Source organism: Watersipora subatra, chromosome 5, assembly GCF_963576615.1.
Source record: "Watersipora subatra chromosome 5, tzWatSuba1.1, whole genome shotgun sequence".
NCBI classification, from domain to species: Eukaryota; Metazoa; Bryozoa; class Gymnolaemata; order Cheilostomatida; family Watersiporidae; genus Watersipora; species Watersipora subatra.
The window spans coordinates 30,893,441-30,916,521 of NC_088712.1; the positions used below are offsets into that span (position 1 = coordinate 30,893,441).

The 23,081-nt window shown below is 36.0% G+C and overlaps 1 protein-coding gene across 4 annotated transcripts; it reads right to left on the minus strand.

Annotated features, from left to right (window-relative positions):
• Positions 1 to 2,880: 2,880 nt before the first annotated feature.
• Positions 2,881 to 22,898, minus strand: LOC137396614 (protein JTB-like). 4 transcript variants are annotated; one of them, XM_068082933.1, is made up of 6 exons: positions 22,769 to 22,898; positions 16,885 to 16,987; positions 14,499 to 14,587; positions 9,089 to 9,186; positions 7,781 to 7,851; positions 2,881 to 3,430 (listed from the first exon to the last, which is right to left on the minus strand). In XM_068082933.1, exons 2-6 carry the CDS (start codon positions 16,938 to 16,940, stop codon positions 3,268 to 3,270), a joined length of 477 nt encoding a protein of 158 aa, XP_067939034.1. In that variant the 5' UTR covers positions 16,941 to 16,987; positions 22,769 to 22,898; the 3' UTR covers positions 2,881 to 3,267. The 4 variants fall into 4 exon arrangements, with proteins under 4 accessions (XP_067939034.1, XP_067939035.1, XP_067939032.1 ...); XM_068082934.1 differs by having other exon boundaries at positions 9,134 to 9,186; positions 22,728 to 22,888; XM_068082931.1 differs by having other exon boundaries at positions 22,728 to 22,888.
• Between the last annotated feature and the right edge of the window lie 183 nt (positions 22,899 to 23,081).

A 23,081-nucleotide genomic window follows, 5' to 3' on the forward strand; every position in this document is an offset into this window, starting at 1 on the left:
AACAGTTGGCAATAGCTGGTACTTCACTACAGAACACTAGTCCGGCTAGGTTAGTACGCTAAAGTGGATTCAACTATGGTTTGCAGTCTTATACTTGAATGTATTTTACTCAGCGTCATGGACTCATCATGCCACTAGTTGTCTCCTGAAACCGCGGGTGACTGCAGCTCTGAGGCGCTGACCTATGCCATGGTTTATACAAAGAGAATAGGGTAGATTCAAGTAGTGCTCTACTAGCAAGTTTACTAAATATACAAATATTGAAACTTTGTTGTAAAGAAATTCTGAAGTTGATTAGCAATACAGCAAGTTCACAACAAAAGCAGACTCCGGCATAAGAGCAATTCAGCCATACAGACTCATTCAACAAAACAACAAATGATTGATTAAAAGTAACTTAGGTTGAGCCTATTGGCCATGATTGGCCCACGCACAAAACGATTCACCAATCACATATTGGGGAGTTACACTAGTCGCAGTTTTATTGACTTTTACGATCACTCAATAAGGGATGTATTTAATACAACTGCTTATCCCCTATAAATATAAAGCATTTTGCCAGAACTTTTTAATGGCTATCGCCAGTTTATTTCAATAGTATTTCTAAACAAAGAAGGTAGAAAGTCTGTAGGTTTATGAAGTTGATCTTATAACAACAATGACCTGATGGCGAGCAATTTTATGTCTCAGAATCCACTGAAGCAATAATGTAGCAGATCTACAGATAAGTAATAAAACTATGTAAGGAGAATGACTAAGAAGGTAGGACTGCTTCTGCGTGTCAAAAGTTTTTCATTTTGGAATATTTATGTATATATACTAATACTATAATATATAAGTACTAAAATATATATACCATAGAAGTATAAAATAAAATATGAAGAGCGCTTATAAGTATACACATAAGTATATTTATTTATATAATTTATATAGTGTAATAAAGTAATATAAAATATAAGAAGCACTTGGATGTTAGTCAATAACTACAAATTTGTTTCAAGCAGATATATGTTTGCTCTCATCATGTAATAACTTCATACATACACTAACTGCATGCTCTGCATTGCACGGCTAATAAAAAAGTTTTTGCACAAAAAATTTATTTTCAATCAACAAATACAACATTTACCATTCCAACTTTTAAATGGAATGTTTATTTATTTTTGTGTGTCTGGCCAATGCATAATATTTGAAAAAAATACTGCATAAATATTTAAAACCTCAAAGCATAGCTAAAACAGAACGTTGACAAACATTTCTTACTTCTTATGCTACACATTCATTCAAGATTTAAAACAACTTATAAACAGTGGCAGGTATTGTAGTTGCCATTGGCTAAGTTTCTTTATCCAATAAGTCTGAGTGGCTTAAGCTAGTAACTTAAGCTAGTAACTTAAGCTAGTAACTTAAGCTGGTAACTTAAGCTAGTAACTTAAGCTAGTAACTTAAGCTAGTAACTTAAGCTAGTAACTTAAGCTAGTAACTTAAGCTAGTAACTTAAGCTAGTAACTTAAGCTAGTAACTCCAGCTAGTAATTCAAGCTAGTAACTTAAGCTAGTAACTTAAGCTAGTAACTTAAGCTAGTAACTCCAGCTAGTAACTCAAGCTAGTAACTTAAGCTAGTAACTTAAGCTAGTAACTTAAGCTAGTAACTCCAGCTAGTAACGCAAGCTGGTAACTTAAGCTAGTAACTTAAGCTAGTAACTTAAGCTGGTAACTTAAGCTGGTAACTTAAGCTAGTAACTTAAGCTAGTAACTCCAGCTAGTAACGCAAGCTACTATTTTAATCTTTACTATAATAAAAGCCGTATCTGTCCAAAACCAGCTAAGAGCGACATAAAAAAAATTGCACCTGACAGGAATCAAACCTGTCCATTCGAATGCACAGATGTTAAGGCAAGCACACTACCACCTTGCCACACCTTGGAATAATTGTGCGTATAATCATTACACATTATGATCTCTCACTGCACACTGGACAGCAGAAGCTTGTAAGTGTGCGTATTTCAATAAATTGCTATTAACTGGACATACGACGACAGACAAACTGTTGAATATGTACTAGTTGTTGACATTGACCACAGTCATTATCTTGTATTTGTAACTTTGTATCTTGTAACTTTCAAATGACAGTACATGTATTTTATATTTCTGTGTGTGTCCAACCAATGCATAATATTGAAAGCTCAAGGAATCGCTAAAATAGGTAATTGGCAAACATTTCTTACATATGCTAAACACTCGTTGAAGATTTAAAAGTTTATAAACAGTGGCAGGTGTAGTTGCTGTTGGCTTAAGTTTCTTTACCCAAAGAATTTGAGTAACTTAGGCTAGTTTAAACAAGAGCAGCCATAATAACTTAAGCTAATATTAGGAAAATAGACTGCGTCACGATCTCTCACGTAATCATTATCTTCAAGCCTGCTAGATGAAGTGTGAATCCATTAAAGATCCGCAGGAAGATTGCACAATTGTAGGTGTACAATTACTCATTACTATGGTCAGTTATACGCGTAGTGTTATGGTGAGAATGCCTTGATGCAAAACAGCAATGATAAGTTAAATTCCTGTGCTAGGCAGATTTTCATTTCTATAAATTTATCGCTATCACGGGACATACTGATGACAGACCAACAAACTCTGAGATTAATATATATAGACACTGCAACATATAAAAATGTATACTGTAATATATATATCTATAATTTTTTTCATTGACAAGTGCTAACGATTACAATCTGTAGCTGTATACTTGATAGCGAAGTTGCTTGCAGTCACTAAATCACTTATATATGTACTTGACTTGTCAGAGGTAGTGTTAGCAAATAACCTTAAAGATAGTAATTAACATTTGGGACAGGATTAAAAAAAGTCAGAGATCACTGTATTTATTACATATACAAAAATTGAGTAGTAGCAGTAGTAATATTGACTAGTGACAGATGAGAAGAGTTGAGGCCAACAATCTATAGTTATCAACTACAGCTGATAGCTGTAAATATTCTATATATACAATATATTTTTAAGGATCATTTTCTATCATTTTACGTATAATTCTGATTAATCAATTCGGTCGATCAACAGATACATGAATTCTCCTTTTGAGATGTTCAAACTTGTTGGAAAAAATAATTTACATGATAATGCAGAAATACAGAAAAGTAAATTAAAGCGGGGCAATGAGAAATGCGATATGTTAAAACAGCATCAGCAGACAGACTCTAAACAGGCTGTCTGCAGACCAGCGAGACTAGGTGAACTTTAAATTCACACTCCGGAAGCTATTTGCTTGTTAACACGATCGAGGACCTTCTGGTCTAGCGCACTTCTACGAAAATGCACAAATAGGTAGGAGAATATGCCAACGACCAGCCACACTCCTTCGTGCACCAAGAAGCTTCTTCGACGAACATAAGATGGCTCCTCACAGCTACAAGAATATAAAAAGCGAATATGATCATGTAAAGCATAGCATATCACTCAAATAGCTGTAATTTATCAGATCTGTTTTTAAACTACTTGTGGTGAAAAGTAAAACACAGGAAAGGTGTTTTGGGTAAAAACAGAGATATCGTGCTGTTTTAAACAGCATTCTAAAACAGAAAGCAAAAAGAAGCAACGCTACTCTATGGTTCTACCTCTATGGGCAGAACCATCCAATACAAATTTACTCTTCAAGGTAAGACTGACAACTCTATTAATTGCCTTCATAAGTAGAGCAAGACTCGTAAAGGGAATTGATAGAGTTGTCAGTGTGATATATATGTACTTGTATTGGCAACTTGTATTGAAAACTGTACTTGTTGCTCTCGAGGTTAAAGCTGGCAACCTTGTTCTTTTCAAGCCAGAAGAGAGTAGACAATTCCACTCACTCTGTATACACGTAAAGCAGGACTAAAATATTTACTCTTTTTCAGAAAAAGTAGAAACAACAACCTTTTTCTTCAAACATTAGAGTTTGGCAACTCTACACTTTATCTTCGAAGACAATATGGATACATGGATGTAAGCTAGAAAAGCTGGCCAAGAAGACTTGATCCTTCCTTCACATACATGAGAGCATCTTATGCCAATTGTGGCTAGTCTTACCCCCATGGGAGCTAGCATGACATATAAACAAGCACTAAATAGCAGACGGTCAAAAAAATTAGTAATCAATTACATGGGGCACCCCATGTAATTGACAGAAGTTTAAGTCATTTAGTCATCTACAACGAGCAATGAGAGGAGTTGTCCATACAACTAGCAATGAATGAGAGGAGTTGTCCATACAACTAGCAATGAATGAGAGGAGTTGTCCATACAACTAGCAATGAATGACAGGAGTTGTCCATACAACTAGCAATGAATGACAGGAGTTGTTCATACAACTAGCAATGAATGAGAGGAGTTGTCCATACAACTAGCAATGAATGACAGGAGTTGTGCATACAACTAGCAATGAATGACAGGAGTTGTCCATACAACTAGCAATGAATGGCAGGAGTTGTCCATACAACTATCAATAAGAGGAGTTGTCCGTCCAACTAGCAATAATGCAGTATGATGTGGGCTAGTATACTTTAGACTAATTTCCATATGCAAATAAAGTATAGGTAAGAATTCCTATCCTTAGCATTTGTGTGACACACGCACACACGCGCACACAAACACACAGACAAGGGTGTCTCTAACAAAAGGAATGTTCATGTATCTTCTGATTGGTCAGTTTTACATCCATTTCATTGGCTGTCTGTTTGTTTAAAAACAAGTGCCGTGTCAATATTTATCCCAATGCATAGCTTTGTACATTACCAGTTACCACATGACTACATGATTATAGCGTAGATACTATTATTATACAGCGCACCCTCGGGTGATGACGTCCCTGTTTTATGGGTTTTTCGCATTACGATACGCGATGTTCTTTTGTCCCTCCATACAAAAATTTTTTCGCCAAACGATATCAACAAAAATGTCTCTCAAAAATCAAATTTGGCAGTCGGTGTGCTGCACACTTCTTGATAATAATAATAATAATAGTAATGATGTTAATACGCTATCTGTCGAAATCCCTCCCACAACTCTGAAGGAGATACGATGGTTGCGCTATCTCAGTTCAACATTATTCATTATAAAGTATAGCGAAAATGAAACCTGAAACAGGTAATAAAGATTAGGATGATGAAAACATTAAAATGTAGTTCACTAAAATACATACTAGAACCTGTGTGTTCAGTACGCTAAATTCGTTCAAGTTAAATTCAAAGTTTATGCTATATGTCTGTCTCGAAGGGAAGAGCTCCATATGATACGTACTGTACATAGTAATATTACATTACTAAATACACAAAACTTACTTTAGGTAACTATAGTTACTAAAGTTAATATACTATTTTTTAATTAATTTTTAATATGTACAGTACGTATATGTAAATAAAACTTTGATGTTTTTTTCCAGGCGATGCTCGCATTAAGTAATTACTATGGGTTTCTATACCCCTCTATACAACATTTTTGCCTTATGATGTCTACACTGGAACGAATTAATGCCGTATGGCAGAGGTGCACTGCTGGAAAGCTTTTGCAAAAGAATCAGTTCACTAAATTCAAAAATTAAGTCCAGAAGTTTCATCATAATTTCATCAATACAATACATCCGTATGTTACACTTTGGTGACAACATATTCCGTATGTTACACGTCGGTGACATGTTCCGTATGTTACACTTTGGTGACAACATGTTCCGTATGTTAGACTTTGGTGACAACATGTTCCGTATGTTACACTTTGGTGATAACATGTTCCGTATGTTACACTTTGGTGATAACATGTTTCGTATGTTACACTTTGGTGATAACATGTTTCGTGGTATCAGGTCACTTACCCCCTGGTCACATACCACCCTAGGCTATATACCCCCCAGGTCAATTACCCCCAGGCCAATTGCCCAATTCCCATGATATCTTTGAAGAGTTTCCACTAAGCACTAATTATAAGTGCAATACCATTGATCATAAATTAGGTATTTTGAAATTGAACTTGTAAGATATTTAGACAATTAATTGTTTTTTTGATTCCATAAGTAGAGATGTCAACCAATGGGTTGCATAATAGAGCTGCTCAAAGTACATATCAAAGGTGCTCAATACCCTTGATCCTGGGTTGGATAGATTCTTTGAAGCAGAACTTGTAAAGAACTAAGACAGTTAATGCATGCATATATAAGTTGAAAAATGTGTTGTACCAGTATCATAAAATTTATCATGGAGTTCATTACTAGTACTAAAGGTGGTTCGAAGTTAGTGTATGAAAGATTCGTACATATATGTAAATATTCGTTTGTAATTTAATAATTACAATTAATTAATTTAATTAATAATTCGTTTGTAAATAAATGCATTTATTTTTAAGTGTCTTTTTAATTATTAATTATTAACTACTAATTAAACCTTGACAAATTAGCAAGTCGTTCATGTGATTTAAACCCAAACTTAACTGATTTAAGTTAAACTGTATTGTGTGTTATGGGGGGGGTAATTGACCTGGGAGGTATATAGCCTAAGGAGGTAAGTGACCAGGGGGTAAGTGACCTAAAATCATGTTTCGTATGTTACACTTTGGTGACAACATGTTCCGTATGTTAACCTTTGGTGACAACATGTTCCGTATGTTAACCTTTGGTGACAACATGTTCCGTATGCTAACCTTTGGTGACAACATGTTCCGTATGCTAACCTTTGGTGACAACATGTTCCGTATGTTACACTTTGGTGACAACATGTCCCGTATGTTACACTTTGGTGATAACATGTTCCTTATGTTAACCTTTAGTGACAACATGTTCCTTATGTTACACTTAGCATACTTAAAACCCTCACTTAAAAATCAGTTTTAATTTTATGTTACACTAGAGTTAATTCTGATTTCGCTTTCATTTTTTACTCTTCTTTTTCCGGCTTGGCCCTTTTTGCCTCGCTTTGACCTTCCCTTTTAGCCAGCCCTATTAAAACTTGTTCACATTGATTCGACTGAGAAAGACCGAGCGATGCTGTTCCCATAAACATCCTCTCGCCTACTCGGCCACTTGGCAGTAGCGACGAGATCCATTTCTTACCTCAAACTACTTGTATCTTAGATTACTCAAATCTTAGATTACTCGCATCTTAGATTGATTGAACAATTCGCATCTCGAACAATTTGCATCTCGAAATAATTTGCATCTCGAAATAATTCGCATCTCGAAATAATTCGCATCTGGAATAATTCGTATCTCGAATAATTTGTCTCGAATAATTCGTATCTCGAATAATTCGTAACTCGAATAATCCGTAACTCGAATAATTCATAACTCGAATAATTCATAACTCGAATAATTCGTATCTCGAATAATTCGTATTTTAAATAATTCGTATCTTAAATAATTCGAATCTCAAATAGTTTGTATCTCAAACAATTCGTATCTCACGTTATTCGTAGCTCAAATTACTTTATCTCAAATTACTCGTATCTCAAATTGCTCGTATTTCAAATTACTCGCATTTTAAATTACTCGTATCTCAAATTACTCATGTCTCAAATCGCTCGTATCTCGAGTCACTAATATCTCGAATTACTCGTATCTCAAATCACTCGTATCTCAAATCACTCGCATTCCAAGGTATTACTGTATATCTATCAAACCCACCCTCTGCATACCATCATACCATATCAATGATCAGTACCATTGTTATAACATTCATATTACTCATTATTATACTTATTCATGTTACTCTTTATTATACTGCTATCAATGACTCACCTCATATATTTAACTTTATTGTCCAGACATTTCACTTCCTTCAGGTAACCTGTCTCACAGCCTTCTTCATCCTAAAACATCATCACTAGAGTATAACAGCTATTTTATCCTTCAACCTATCAAATGATATCAAGAAACGAACTGTGACCTAAAATGTGAATTCCAAAATGACTCACTAGATAGAAAAAAACAGTTTCTGTACAACTGAAAATTTGTACATCCATAACAAATAAAAGCAAAAATGTTCACTACAATCAAGGTTGCAGTGATTGGTGGCCACAACCATTTATGATGTTCTAATTGGTCAGTATTATGCCCTGAGAGTTATTATTAGTGATGTCATTAGTTGTTGGTAGCGATGTCATTAGTTATTGTTAGTGATGTCATTAATTATTATTAGTGATGTCATTGGCTCTCTAGCATATAAAAATTGTTCTAAATCAGCTTGAAGTATTTTGAAGGGCCTCAAACAACGCCAGAGGAGCTCAAAGAAAGGAGAACAAAGCTACGTATAGTGGCAGTCTTCAACACCGCCATACGTTCAGACTTCCTCTCCCAGACTAGTCAGAATATTCATTCTATCACTCATGCAAACAATACTTCAAAAGCTATGGCATGTTCAGAAGCATTCGAGGCGCCAATGACAACAGCGCTTGTTAGTTCCCCGACTTCTCCGTATCAATATACTCATCATCTCTTTGTTTTGAGTATGCTTTTAGCCTAAGTTCTGGTTCCTTCGAAGCAATAATAGCAGGTAATTATCCATGCGGTCAGAGAATATGTAACCAAACATTAAATATTTAGCTGAATGTTGCCCCTAAAGTAGGCTCTCAAACTAACAAACTGCGAAGTATATGTTACATGGTTGTTAGCCTACTACAGTTATTTACCGCTGTCCATGTATGACAACAAACTCATTTTTGAGGTTATTTATGTCAAAAATTTCGTAGCAATCAGTTTTAACGGCTTTGATTCCAAAATTAGGTCAAATAAATGTTTTTATCGTAACCAACAAATCGATTACCACAGTAAAAATTACAGCATGGCATACAAAGCAGATATCACAAAGGGCAATTGAAATCTTTAAACGTTACAGTTTCGATTAGTTGAAGGATAATCTTTAAAAGGAGTCTTAACACGATAGAATAAGCCTCCTTCAACTCGTAAAACCTTTTTAGTTTAGCACTGTCGACGCATCGAACCACCAATCGTTGACACATGACAAAGAAGTGATTCGTCCAGATGACCAACATTTAGAAGTAAGCAAAATCGTTTTATAGATTGCCACTTTTTAGTTGTAGCACTTGCCATGGCACGGTGCCAACTTGCGCACGGTTTGCAAACAGTTGTTACCATCTCATCAGGGCAGTCAAAGCTTTCATTTTCAGCAACTTCTTCCGTTAGGACTACAATTAACAAGAATTAACCAGAATTGCTAGCATAAGATTACTCTGTGATTTAAAAACATTCTCAGAGTGAATCGTAAGTATTCACTGTAACTTATGGCAAAACTTGCAGCGAGTGGCAATAGAGCTATATAGATCAAACACTTATAGCACGTGGCAATAGAGCTATATAGATCAAACAATTATAGCACGTGGCAATAGAGCTATGTAGATCAAACAATTATAGCACGTGGCAATAGAGCTATATAGATCAAACACTTATAGCACGTGGCAATAGAGCTATATAGATCAAACAATTATAGCACGTGGCAATAGAGCTATATAGATCAAACACTTATAGCACGTGGCAATAGAGCTATATAGATCAAACAATTATAGCACGTGGCAATAGAGCTATATAGATCAAACAATTATAGCACGTGGCAATAGAGCTATATATATGAAATACATAGCAAGTGACGGTAGAGCTATATAGAGCGAACATTTATAGCAAGTGACAATATAGCTATATAGACGTATATTATAACATATATGCAACTGATTAAGAATGTCATAGTGCAATCAGATAATACATCTATAGCCTATATATATATATATATATATATATATATATATATATATATATATATACTTCTCAGTGTTGGTATGTGTGTCGTTCCGGCTATAGCGCACGCTGATTATTTTACCAATGCGGCCACGCATTACGATGCCTCTGTTAAAGGTTGACTTGCAACAAAATTCACATTACAGTTATTTGATATGACAAGATTCACCATGTCTTACTCTGCTGTGTTGTAGGTGCAAAATATGTGGGAATGTGATTACAAGCTCTTAAAAGCTCAAAAACGAACAGTTAATCGCAGCCACACGAGACCGCCGTAGTTTGGATTCTCTTTTCAAAACGGCTCAAATGTGATGCAGTTGTGGGAGATGGTTTCTGTTTACACTTTCATGCAACCTTATTCGTCGAAATATTTCACAAATATACTTCACGCATTCAATAAAACCATGTCTATTGTTCTTACGCGTCTGTTTTATCGTCATTTTAATGCTGTCACTTTTAGCAGTGATATCTTATAACTTACCGTAAAAATTCATTTAATTTTTTAACCTTAGCTTGAAGGAGTACATATCATTGTCTGATAATCATGACAATCATGGTAATTTGCGATAATCAAAAGGTGCTGCAGAAATTATTTGCGAAGTATTGGGTGACATGATCAGATTACGACTCACCGATTAGACCAAACCGAAACCAAACTGTAAAGTAGCGAGCTTCTATATTTGATACGGGGTCTTCGGTAAAAGCCAAAGTGTTTGTCATAAACTAGTGCTACGATAAGTTTAATATTGAGCTTTTTATTGCCCTTTCAATTCGCGGGAGAACATCACGTGACAAGATGATAACCAAATTTCATGACTATGTCAGAGAAATAAAGAGATTCCAATCTACGGCGGCTTTTCGTTTTTGAGCTTTTAAGAGCTGGTAATCACATTTCTACAAATGTGGCACCTAGGTTGCGTCAAAAAATTAGATTTAATAAAATTAAGACCAATGAAAGGCTAAAACATCAGCTACAATTTGATGTCATTTTTGTCTTTGTAGACCAATCCTGTCCAGAGATATATGCGTTTGAATGAGGCCATCTTTTAAAAAGCTCACATTCCAAGGGGGTGCTTCGTTCATGACGTAACTAGTGATACATCTGAAAAGTCCTCGAGCAATAAATATAAGGTCGCTTCATTAGCCAATCAGCACGAAATTTTTACATAGGTCGTAATAAATGTTATCACTCGTAAAACGCGTTGTCTATGATCTCAAATTTAGGGATTTTGCTCTATTACTAAATCACATGGACATCGATATTCACTAAATTAATTAACATCGTTACTTTAATGAATTACTCGATCGACACGTTTTATTGGTGTAAAAATTGCTGTGAAGTTACTGCGAAGGTGACTTCGAGTTTTCTGGGGTATCAGGTGGTTAAAGTGCTACGGAGGAAGATAGGAGAATGGAGGTAAATTTATCTTTTACTCTGACTCTCCTATAGATATACTGTTGAGTTTACATTCAGATTATATTTCCCTGTTTGAGGCTAAAATGTAATTTCCTGCGCGTGTGAGATACGTTTGTACAGTGAGTTCTTGACGGCTTCTTTTTAATCCATAGCATCTAGCAATACAATGGCTTAGATTGATGAATATACTAAAGGTAATATTTTAGTACTCAATAATACATGTACTAATTAATAAAATTATAACTTTTTGCTATCACTAACCATCGTTTTATAATTTTTTATCGGTTCACCTAGCTACTTTTGCTTCAAATTTTCTGTGGCAGTTTTATCTAGTAAATTAGATTTATGATTTGATTTTAGATGTTCACTTCTCACTTGTAGAAAGTGAAGAAAATCGATTGATCAATGCAAACCTTTAACTTCCAGAACCAAAGCTTCGAATCGTTGGCTTGACGTACTTATGCCTTTGTTAAACATTTATTCGTTTTTAAAATTACACTCGCAATCTATCTAACTTCCAATTTGAAAGCTTTCAGTAGATCGCGTTAGAATGACATATCTATGAATGACATATATTTATTGCATTTGTTTTGCTGATTACAGAATGTTTATGTGGTCCCGCCAGCCGAAGCAGCTTTGTCAGTGTGGAAACTGCCATAAATGGGAAAGAGAGACTTGAATGTGTGCTGCATAAACCATGTTTTGTTTGAGTTTGCTGCAGTAGATGAATTTGTTTTATTGTATCAGCTAAAACTATGTCAGGGGCCACGACTTGATGAATATTTTTAATAAAAGCTTTATGCCGAGATGATCTTTTATTTCTTTTGCTTGTAAAAATTATATAATAAAATAATATTGCTGAAGATAATGCAAAACATGATTTGCAGAATATTGTAGTGAATTGGATACGTTATATGGAGGTCCGAAGAACTGGAGAATGTGAGTTCAAATCCAGTTTGCAGCAGATTTCTCATCCTTAAAACTCTATCCCTATGTATATTCTTTTCAAAGATGCAGCTTGCTTTTTTTACTTATGGTAGTAAGAAACTAGTTTTCGGCGTGGGCAATGATATACATCCCCACCCCCAGGATAGGCAACGGGCATAATGTGGGCGGGGCTTTTGGGAGGCTGTATATCGTTAGTGTGGGTAGCGACGGAACTGTGCCGATACAAAGACCTTATTCTACATAGTTTGCTTGACAGAATTACCGTAGACCAGTAGAATTGGTAGTCGGTACTAAGATGTTTACACAGCATTTAGATGAAGCTAATATGACAAGTTTTTAATTTTCCTTGTTTGAAGCATTTGAGACATTGGTAATGATGTATCTGTAGCTGGATTTAAAATTTTATTTTAGCCAACATGAGCAAATACAAAATAAAATATATGCCAATAGAGTCGTGTAGGACTGGACTTTCATCACAAATAGCCGATGTGAATATGAGATATATTGACAGATATATCACGCGTGACATCATTTTGGGCAATTCTGGGCATGTTTTTTTGGCCTGAGCGTTTTTACCGCGATCAGATTGTTTCGATTTTAATCTTCAAATACCTTGGCAATGAGATCGCCTAACACGACAAACAACATATCAACTGATAGAGAAAAAAAATCCTTTATTTTAAGATCAACTCCAATTTGACGCAACCACATCTTTAAGGAATATTTTTCATAAAGTTCAATTACTATATCTGGGGTCAAGGCCAATTCTTTTCACGAGGACAACTATATTGTCTCCGTGGGAAAAGCCTCGACATTATCTCTCCGTTCGGTCAGACAAAGACAGTACGATATCTCATTTTTACATTTGTACCATTATTGAGAGGTACCGGTATCGTTGTATTCAAAGTTTTGGTAGATAGCTTCTGTTGGAACAGTAACCTTTTTTATACACACACACACTTCTATGCAAGAATTGTTATTATTAATTCTACATATTCAGGATTTCTATTTTGTTTTCTCAGTTCGTATTAATTGTATCATTACCGAATCATCTTTCATTGTAATCGCAGCAAAACCGCCTTAATTTAGCTATTACTTGCTAATTATCTCACATCTAAACATTTTTATAGTCGTTTTATTTTTATTTTAATTTATTTGACCTGCATAAAACATTTTCCTCACGATATGAAGTTTGAAAATTACAGTTGTTTGACAAAATTTAAAAACCGTTATAGTTGTTTTATTTTCTTTTAAGTTATTTCAACTACACAAAACACCTTTCTCATGATATCTAGTTAGAAAAGTTAGAATGGCAAATGTCATTATACGTTAAATACAACTGAACTTTCCGAGCATAGACTTTTTATTACCCGGGCAACGCCGGGTAGCACAGCTAGTAACATCATATAACGCAGATCCCAACAATGTTACTAGTCCACCACATATTACATCAATAGATTATTTTTTTTACAACTTCAAGCTTAAAATACAATATATATTTTCTACAAAAACAGACTAAATATGGAGTATTCACTGCGCTTCCATGCTTCGAATGGGTTTGGAGTTGCTTTCACCTCGAATCATAGAAACGATAAAAACCGAACACACTCGAACACTGTTTTGCTTCGCTAAACTTGTGCCAACACAGTCGATGTAAGAATATTTTGACATCATAGAAACAGTCGCTGCTGATGGATCCAAATCGATACTCGGCTAAGTTCTCTCAAGTGAAGGAAAAAAGATTTGAGCGCACAACCGGGCGGGTCTCTGTTACGATATGCTCTATTGCCACACACAACCAAGCGAGTCTCTGTTACGATATGCTCTATTGCCACACACAACCAAGCGAGTCTCTGTTACGATATGCTCTATTGCCACACACAACCAGGCGGGTCTCTGTTACGATATGCTCTATTGCCACTCACAACCAGGCGGGTCTCTGTTACGATGTGCTCTATTGCCACACACAACCAGGCGGGTCTCTGTTACGATATGCTCTATTTCCACTCACTACGGTTTCTGCTTGACTTTTCACCTTACATTAACCTGCCAGAGACGAGTTGCTCGCATGAAAAAGATGAAATAATACCTTCGTTAGTCAAACTAGTTGACTACGCACGAGTTAAAAAGTGACTGTGATCCGAAAGCGAGTCTACTTTAACAAGTTCTGTTTTGAGGGATTCATCACGAATGTTGGATAGATCTATAGTGAAACTCCGAATCGTTGAATTGGTAAGGTACAAATTCATCGGCAGCGGGCAACTCTGAACCTATTCAAATCATGGAAACACGTAAATAGATAAAGGTTAGCCTTAGAGTCAATTGGCAAGTAGCGTCACTTACCCTTCTGCGAGGTTTGAGTCCGAGAGTTGGTGATGCTCTTATTATTTGGTTCATACTTGGTCTCTATCATAACACTGATGATGGTAACACTAAAAACAGAGAGGAAATAAGTCTATCAACACTAAAAACAGAGAGGAGATAAGTCTATCAACACTAAAAACAGAGAGGAGATAAGGCTATCAACCACCAAACATAATGTACTGGTAAGAAGGGAGGAAGGATATCTGTCGGAATAAATTTAAAATGGTATTATGGTGTTGTTTGCTCGGTATAATTACAGTTAACTGACAAGTGTTGAAGGCTCATACATGTACTGACATCATGTGACATTGCGTGACAGGGATGTATGACATGACACTTCATTTTGCACTGAAATGGAGTCTCATGATGCAAAACATTGTGCTATGGCATGATGCAACATATTGAGCTTCCTTACCAATGTATGATAACATATGATACAGTGTAATATGATTACAATATAGTAAGATGCAACACAAAAATTATGACACGATTATCCAAGGATATGCCGGTGGTGTTTAGATACTATCAACAGAATGCGGTGTAACGTGACAAAATCTTGTATAAAATAGCAATACATGTTATAAAATGGTAAGATTTCAATACAAGATGGTGAAAGGCAACATATACTGGTAAGATCACGATAAATTCTGGTAAGATCATGAAGAATGTAGTAAAATATGTTGCACAGTGGTGAGATTTAATACACTTCAAAATTATTGCGTGATGCAATCAAGGAAGATGAAGCGATACGTAAAAAGGCAGAAATCAAGAAAGAATGAGATGATGAAGAAATATACTGCACTGAAATTGATGTCCGTTGTATCATTGTTCGCACAAAATAAAACCTGACATCGTGATCTGATTTTTATATACAACAAAAGGATACAGTATTCCCCTCACCTCCCAGTTTCTCTGTATCACAGGTTTTTCAATGACCTTAATTTGTAAATGTATGTGTAAAGTGTGATACACTTTCAGTCCCGATTCTAAAAATGTCTGGTTCTTATATATGCCGCAAGCACCAGCGACAGCACCGCAGGCTATCAGCGATGAAATGTGAACCTACACGTCGAGTACCGCGGGTAGTTGCCGGCGGTCAAGGCAAAAGTTCAGGGTTGTTCAACTTTTGCAAAAAAACACAGGCAAAGCCTTCTCAAAATGCACTGTACAGGTGAAGGTCAGCACTTTTGAGACGGCATCGCTAGCGGCCATATTTACACGATCACCAGCGACACAGCCTCATGTGAACATTAGCCGCCGAGCCTTGCGCCGCAAGTGTTTTATTTCGCGCGATTACTGCCGGGGTCTCACATTCGATACGGGAAACAGGCTTAAGGGAGAGCAGAGTTCATGGACAGGAAACTGAGGAAAGTCCGCTTAGCAAAGAGCTGGTTGATGTCAGCAACTTTGGTCTCTCCTCCTTCATTTACGAAGAATCGCCACTATGCGCCACTGGCTAGACTACTAGAGTATGCAGCACTGACTTTGCCTCTTAGATGCTCGCCCAGTCATGCTTTGCAGTAACAATTCTCATTAATTTACTACTATATCTACTAATCTATACTACTATCACTATACAGTACTGATAGTAGTATAACACTATGCATATAACAGTATGTATATTATTAGTAGTTATTATTATTACTATCATATCATTACTATAGCAGTACACTACAATAGTACTATAGTACTATCACAGCATGCTATACAAGGAATCACACATAGACATACATGTACTCACATGTCAAGTAATTGTGAGAGTTTAGAAAGCGGATTGAGTGTTATCAAAGGTTAAAATTACTTACAAACAATAAAATAAAATCGCACAAACCCACATTTGAAAAAAAATTTCCATTATGCGGAACCTTTCATTACACAGTTGGATATGGAATGTAACCCCTGTGAGAAGGATCTGGAATGTAACTCCTGTGAGAAGGATCTGGAATGTAACCCCTGTGAGAAGGATCTGGAATGTAACCCCTGTGAGAAGGATCTGGAATGTAACCCCTGTGAGAAGGATCTGGAATGTAACCCCTGTGAGAAGGATCTGGAATGTAACCCCTGTGAGAAGGATCTGGAATGTAACCCCTGTGAGAAGGATCTGGAATATAACCTCTGTGAGAAGGATCTGGAATGTAACCCCTGTGAGAAGGATCTGGAATGTAACCCCTGTGAGAAGGATCTGGAATGTAACCCCTGTGAGAAGGATCTGGATTATAACCCCTGTGAGAAGGATCTGGAATGTAACCCCTGTGAGAAGGATCTGGAATGTAACCCCTGTGAGAAGGATCTGGAATGTAACCCCTGTGAAGTAGGAAGGATTACCGTAATATGTCAAAGCGAAGAAATGAAGCATAGTTCTTACATTCCGAGAAACAAGATGGTGACCACCATTCTTCTAACAGTACACAACTCAATCATGGTGGCTCAAGACTCCAGTAAAACTCTCCCACCAGGAATAAATAGTTCTGAAATCAGAAAGCATCAGAACATGCAGATGCATTACAGGCACAAAAATTACTAATCATAGTACATTTTGTGATCAAAGCTGATTTATAATAGTCATGAAATGCCAGAGATAACTTTTCAAGTTAATAAAAAATTTTCTATTAGCTTTCAATATTTGATGTCCAATATTGTAATCGATTAAGATCAAACCCTTAATATGGTAGGGCACTAGTTTTGCATTCCTTAATGAAGATCCTTTCAGATAACTGTAATGTGAATTTTGTTTCAAGTCAACCTTTAATGAAGACCTTTTCAGACAATTTGGGAGTGCCAACTAATAAAGTAATATTTGGCTCCTTGCTGAGCTAATCAATTAGCAGTCCTGTTTCAGATATAATCACTTGTTTAAAAAGCATTGAACGATATAAAGTAAGTTAAGTAAGTCTCTATCTATCGATCTATCCATTGATCTATCTATCTGCCTATCTATTTATATACGTGTATATATATATATACCATAAAACCTGAATTTGAACGCCACCTTTATTAGAAGACCACCTGTACTTGAAAGCCACTATAGAATGGTTAAAAATATAATGCCACCCTTTATTTGAAGGCCACCTCCATTTGAAGGCCTCATATATTTGAGCAGCTCTGACATTCGACTAAATAGTGATCAAAGGTGCCCAACTAGGCACATTGTACTAAGAGGCCAGTGCGAATTTCGCATCACAGTAGGCTCCTACAACGTTCCAGGCGCTCCTAATTTGTTCCAGGAACGTTTACGTTATAGGGAATTTACGTTATACAAACATTATAATACATGTAAATTGCCTAATCTGTTCCAAGAGCTTTCCAAACTCACCCCTTTAGCCATGCAAAAAGGAAAAAAACTTGACTTAACTCTTTTAATTTGTGGGCTGTACCATAACTGCAGTATTACTGGTTTGCATGGACAACTTTTCTCCTTTTTATGATCAATCTCACTGGTTTTATAGACCATGATTGTGGTAATTTTGCAACAAGTTGATGGGGACTGCACATTTTTGACGTTCATTTACAATGATTTGCTTATTTTTCTAAACAGCAGTCTATTCTGCAAAATAGAACTATTAACAAATATTTTGTATGTCTACAATAAGGCAAAGCAACAAAATCTTTTCACTATAAAAAGCGGATCTACCTGGTCATCTATCCTGTACCTAGGGATCAAGGTTAGGATAAATGATAACTTCCACGATACTCCAACTCGTGACATTTAGATTGGTAGATCGACGGTGTAACATCTGCACCAATCGATTGCCTTTGTTTTATGAACAATTGTGCAGCTATCGTATTCTCCTTTTTGACGATACATTTAATGATCTATTACGACGAACTGGAATATCGCAAAAGTTATATATAAGTTATACATAACACGAGACAGAAGGCGCTTTTCTTTGCAAGTGCGGTAAGATAAACTACCAATCAAACCGAATTTGAAAATTTGCCCGACTTCACACTTTACGTTATAAAGAAATTTTTATGTTGTACGAAGCAAAAACTTGACAGAAAGTTTTTACGTTATCTGGAATTTACGTTATAGGAGCGTCTACTGTATCGGTCACGCATCAATCGCGTAAATAAACACACCTGGCTGATGCGTATTACTAGTTTGAGCCTACTACATTTAGGCATTGGCATTCAATTAAAGTGCTCCTACTGCATAGTTGTGTGCAAAACCTGCTCAGAACTCTATGAGAGCATACCTACAAACTTTAGCAGACAAGTCAAGCACGCACGAACCCGTAGACGCTAATCGTAAAGTCGTTTAAGGGGTGTAGGCGGACCAACGCTCTAGACTGCTCTGCAAATAACAAGATTCCCTCTTTTCAGGTCAGACGGCCCAATTAAGACTGGACCAGAATGTCTCTAGCAAGCGCCGACCAATGCTGGCTTAACAAATGAAAATGACATTCGACGCTGATGAGCAAGTTCTAGAGAGTGACGAGGACTGTTGCAAAGGTGATGTATCATTTGATTTTCAACATTAAATATTTTATTACTTACCAGTTATCACCATGTTATTTGTTTCATATATCTTGTATCATATTTCTTGTATAATAACTGTATGTTGGTTGTTATTTTAACTTCGTTATTGATTAAACTATTTTGTGTTGAAGAATTTTATGATGGATGTTTTTATGATGGATGTTTTGTTATCTTTCGTTGTTCCTTAAATGAAATTTAACTTTCAACAAAATCCTGAGAAGCTTGTTGAAAAATTGAACACAACCGTTTTATTGAAGGCCATTTCAAATTAAACGCCATCATAAAAGAAAGGTTGAAAATAAGGTTTTCCGGTATCTATCTATTGTAGTGAAGGGCACTCAAATAACAATTCAACCTTCAGGTTAATTTCTCTTAAGGCTGAATGAATAACTGGAAAAATTATGCCTGAATCAAGCAGTGCTTGGTCAATCTGCAGTTTTTGCAGTAGTACTGCAACTCACACAGTTAAATCTGTTGGAGAGGTGTAAGCAACTTAATGGTTTAGCCATTCATTTTCTTTAAGTTTACTGCTACAGATTGAAGTTATTTTTAATTAGTATCACAAGTTTAGTTTGAGCTAATCATTTGAAAACGTTCCATTTCAATATCAAACGTTACACATGGAATTAATTGAGCATTACCAAATACATTTGAGTGCCATGATAATGTTAGAATATCTTTTACAGACGGCAGCTGCTACAATAATTCCACATGACGTTGGTTTCGATGTGAAGTAATTTCATGCATAACCCACTTGACTTGCTAGCCCTCTTCACTGTTGCCACCTGTTGTTCCCTATCATCCCTGACCGGTACAAAAGTAGCTTGACACGACCTTCTTTAAAGTTTCGTTGACGCACGGATGAGTCAGTTAACGGACTGGTTAAATAAAACCCTTACGTTGCACAGTACCACCAATACTGCTGGCAACGTAACGCCCAAAACTACACATATACTCAACTGAAGTATTTTGCAAAGTCCTGCTCATCTACTGCATGTCAAATTTTGACCTATTGCCGTAACAGACAGGAGCAACCAGCTGTTCGTTGACTACAGCAAGTTGATCCTTTGGTATGCAACTGGTAAGCATCTGCAGAATGAGTCTATTTTTATCGTTGTTTGAAACCTTCTCAGTGGCTCACTCACTCCAGTTTCAATTTTGTACTCAAACCATGTCTTCATGTAAAAGTGCAGTGACCTTGTACATAATTGTTATGTATCATAGTAGTCATGTCAAGGAGACATGAACTGTCTATATTACTAATTATTTGTCCGCATAAACTGTGTACTAATGTGATTAACAGCTATTACAGTAACTGGCAGCTCTTTCTGTGTAACATAGTTGACAGTTTTATCGACTAGAATATATTTGAGTAATACGCAATTAGTTATTTTAACACATTATTTTTTGGCGTGAGACAAGACTATACCAGCACCTACTAGGATACAGGAATAATCTAGTAGAGTCAGAATTGTAAATAGGGTTGGGCACTTTTGAAGAATGTAGAAAGCATGTTAGCACGCTACCATGCAACGCCAAGTTTGTGTAGTTTAAAAACTGTTGGCTCAAAAGTTTAGAAAAACTACTGTTGCCCTACATCGCAAAACACTTGCACACACTTATCTGCGCACTAGCTTCCACCTTCTCACTTTGGTCAGTTACTGTAATTACATGTCCTAAATATTTTACTTGCTACATTTCATTTTTAATCTTGACCTTGCTATTAAAAACTTCTGCTAGACACTTCAAATAGGTTTTGAATGCCTCAAAAAAATGGTGCAACATAGGCAAAAAAGAACTTTGCAATGTAGATCTTTTAGAACAATCTCGATGAGACACCCAAAAACGAAAAATGCCAAGATCAAAAAGAGACATAAAGCGCGTAAAGTGGGAGAAGGATAAGCCACGGCAAAACCTTTTATAGGAAGCTGTTGTTTTCATGATGCTCAACTTGCTAGGAGTTAATAACTACATTCAAAAGGACAAGCTGCCTGCTTTTTTGTAGAGCATCTTCATTGTCATTAACGCATGCCAAGAGGGTAATCATTTAGCTGTTGTATTACCAAACAACAGCTTCATGACCGATTTTATTTAATCATCTGTGATGTGCAATATTAATAATTTTGTAATTAACAAACTTGAAAACTAATCAGCAAATAAAAATGTGTATGTAAATCTTAGAAAATGGTGGAAAAGGAATGATATGACACAAATGAGCTATGCAAAGATTACAGGCTAAGCAGATGAACTTTATGTCCTCTATGTAACAAGCAGGCAACATACAGTAAGGCCAAATACAAAAGAGCGTCACTGCTAATTTTTGCAAACAACTTACTGATATGCTCACTGAGAGACTCCATAGTCTAATAATGAGAACGCCCAGTTAAATAAATGCACACACCCCAAACTAGAGTTGCCTCTACTCCAAACTAGAGTTGCCTCTACCCCAAACTAGAGTTGCCTCTACCCCAAACTAGAGTTGCCTCTACCCCAAACTAGAGTTGCCTCTACCCCAAACTAGAGTTGCCTCTACCCCAAACTACTATTTAAAGCTACTACTTAAAACAAGATTATCTAATATTCCCCACTCACTTGATCTACTAAAACTCAACAACAAGCAATCATTACATATAGATGACAGAGCTCAACATGTGTGGCTCTCATGAGCTCATTTAAATATTGATAATATGTTAGCATTTGTTCAGCTTCTAGATGACCAATATGGTTGTGTAATGATAATCAGTGTTAGTTGGTTGGTTAATTAGAATCTCTGGGACTGTCACTCAGTGTTATTAACAACTGCGTTTTAGTATAACTTCGACTACCAAGCGTAACACATCTGACATACAAGAACAATCAAGGAACTTTACATTGTACAAATACTACAAGATGACACTATTTCATAATCTCTGTACGCCCTACATGTGGAACTTGAGATGTATTGGTGCATGCTTTTACGAAAATCATGTTATCAACTCTTTTGCACCCGGAAAAATAAGTGATAAACGTGCTTTATCATTTTATTCTATGTTTAGTTTGGGTGCTCAGTAGAGCCTCTTTGCTTTTACTGCCGGCCAAAACTCTCTATCTATGAACTGTCACGACTTTCATTTGACTGTCGAGACTCACAGCTATATGGGACTGAGCAAATGAACATGGAGGACCTCTGGAGTAAGGGTGTAACATTCATTGGCTATTTTAACCTTTGGTCATTAATATTATAGTTTTATAATTTTGTTAGCTGTGCAGTTTAGTTGTTGGATTTATAGAATAAAGAATACCTATAAAATGAAGCAGTAACTTTTACTGGTAAATATTAGTATTGCTTATAATAGCTTACCGCCTTCATTAGTACCTGAACCAGTAATAATCAAATTAGTTCCCATAAGCTAAGCAAAACTGCACAAACTAAACATAGTCAAAATAAAATAAGATGAGCAAGCAAATTCAGCGCTGATGTTGAATGTGAGTTCAAACTAGTTATGCATACATAATTTCTCCCATAACCACTCATAACAGCATTTATAAAACTTAACGTATAACATAGGTCATACAACAGTGACAAAATACAAGGTAATATTCCTTTACATAACTATGAACTCTTACTAAAGCAACATTCAATTACATTCGTAGTAGTTTTTTCATAACAAGTATTACGCAAGTTTGATGTAAAAGCAACAATAATGAAACAGCTTATAAAAGGCTGAAAGCTGTTGATAATGGATTTACCGTTGGATTTTTTACGTGACTGCTAAATCACATCAGCTTACATTAGTAATACTTCATTTGTTTTAGACACGTTTTGTAAGCGTACAATGATACCGCGTTAAACTGATAGGTCTAAAAACTACTTCACATCATCAAAAATGAGTCACGACAAGATTAATCATGGCTTGTAATTTGTCCTTGACGCAGTTATTGCCTAAGTTCTACGTTCAATGAACTCGCAGCTTCCTTGCAACAGACAAACAAGAAACGAAATTATAGTATTCCTTGCACAATGCGATTTATAACCCTAGTATAGTACTTACGTTACTAATGACGTTCTACCTGGTCAAGGTTAAGTCAACAGTAATTTTAGTA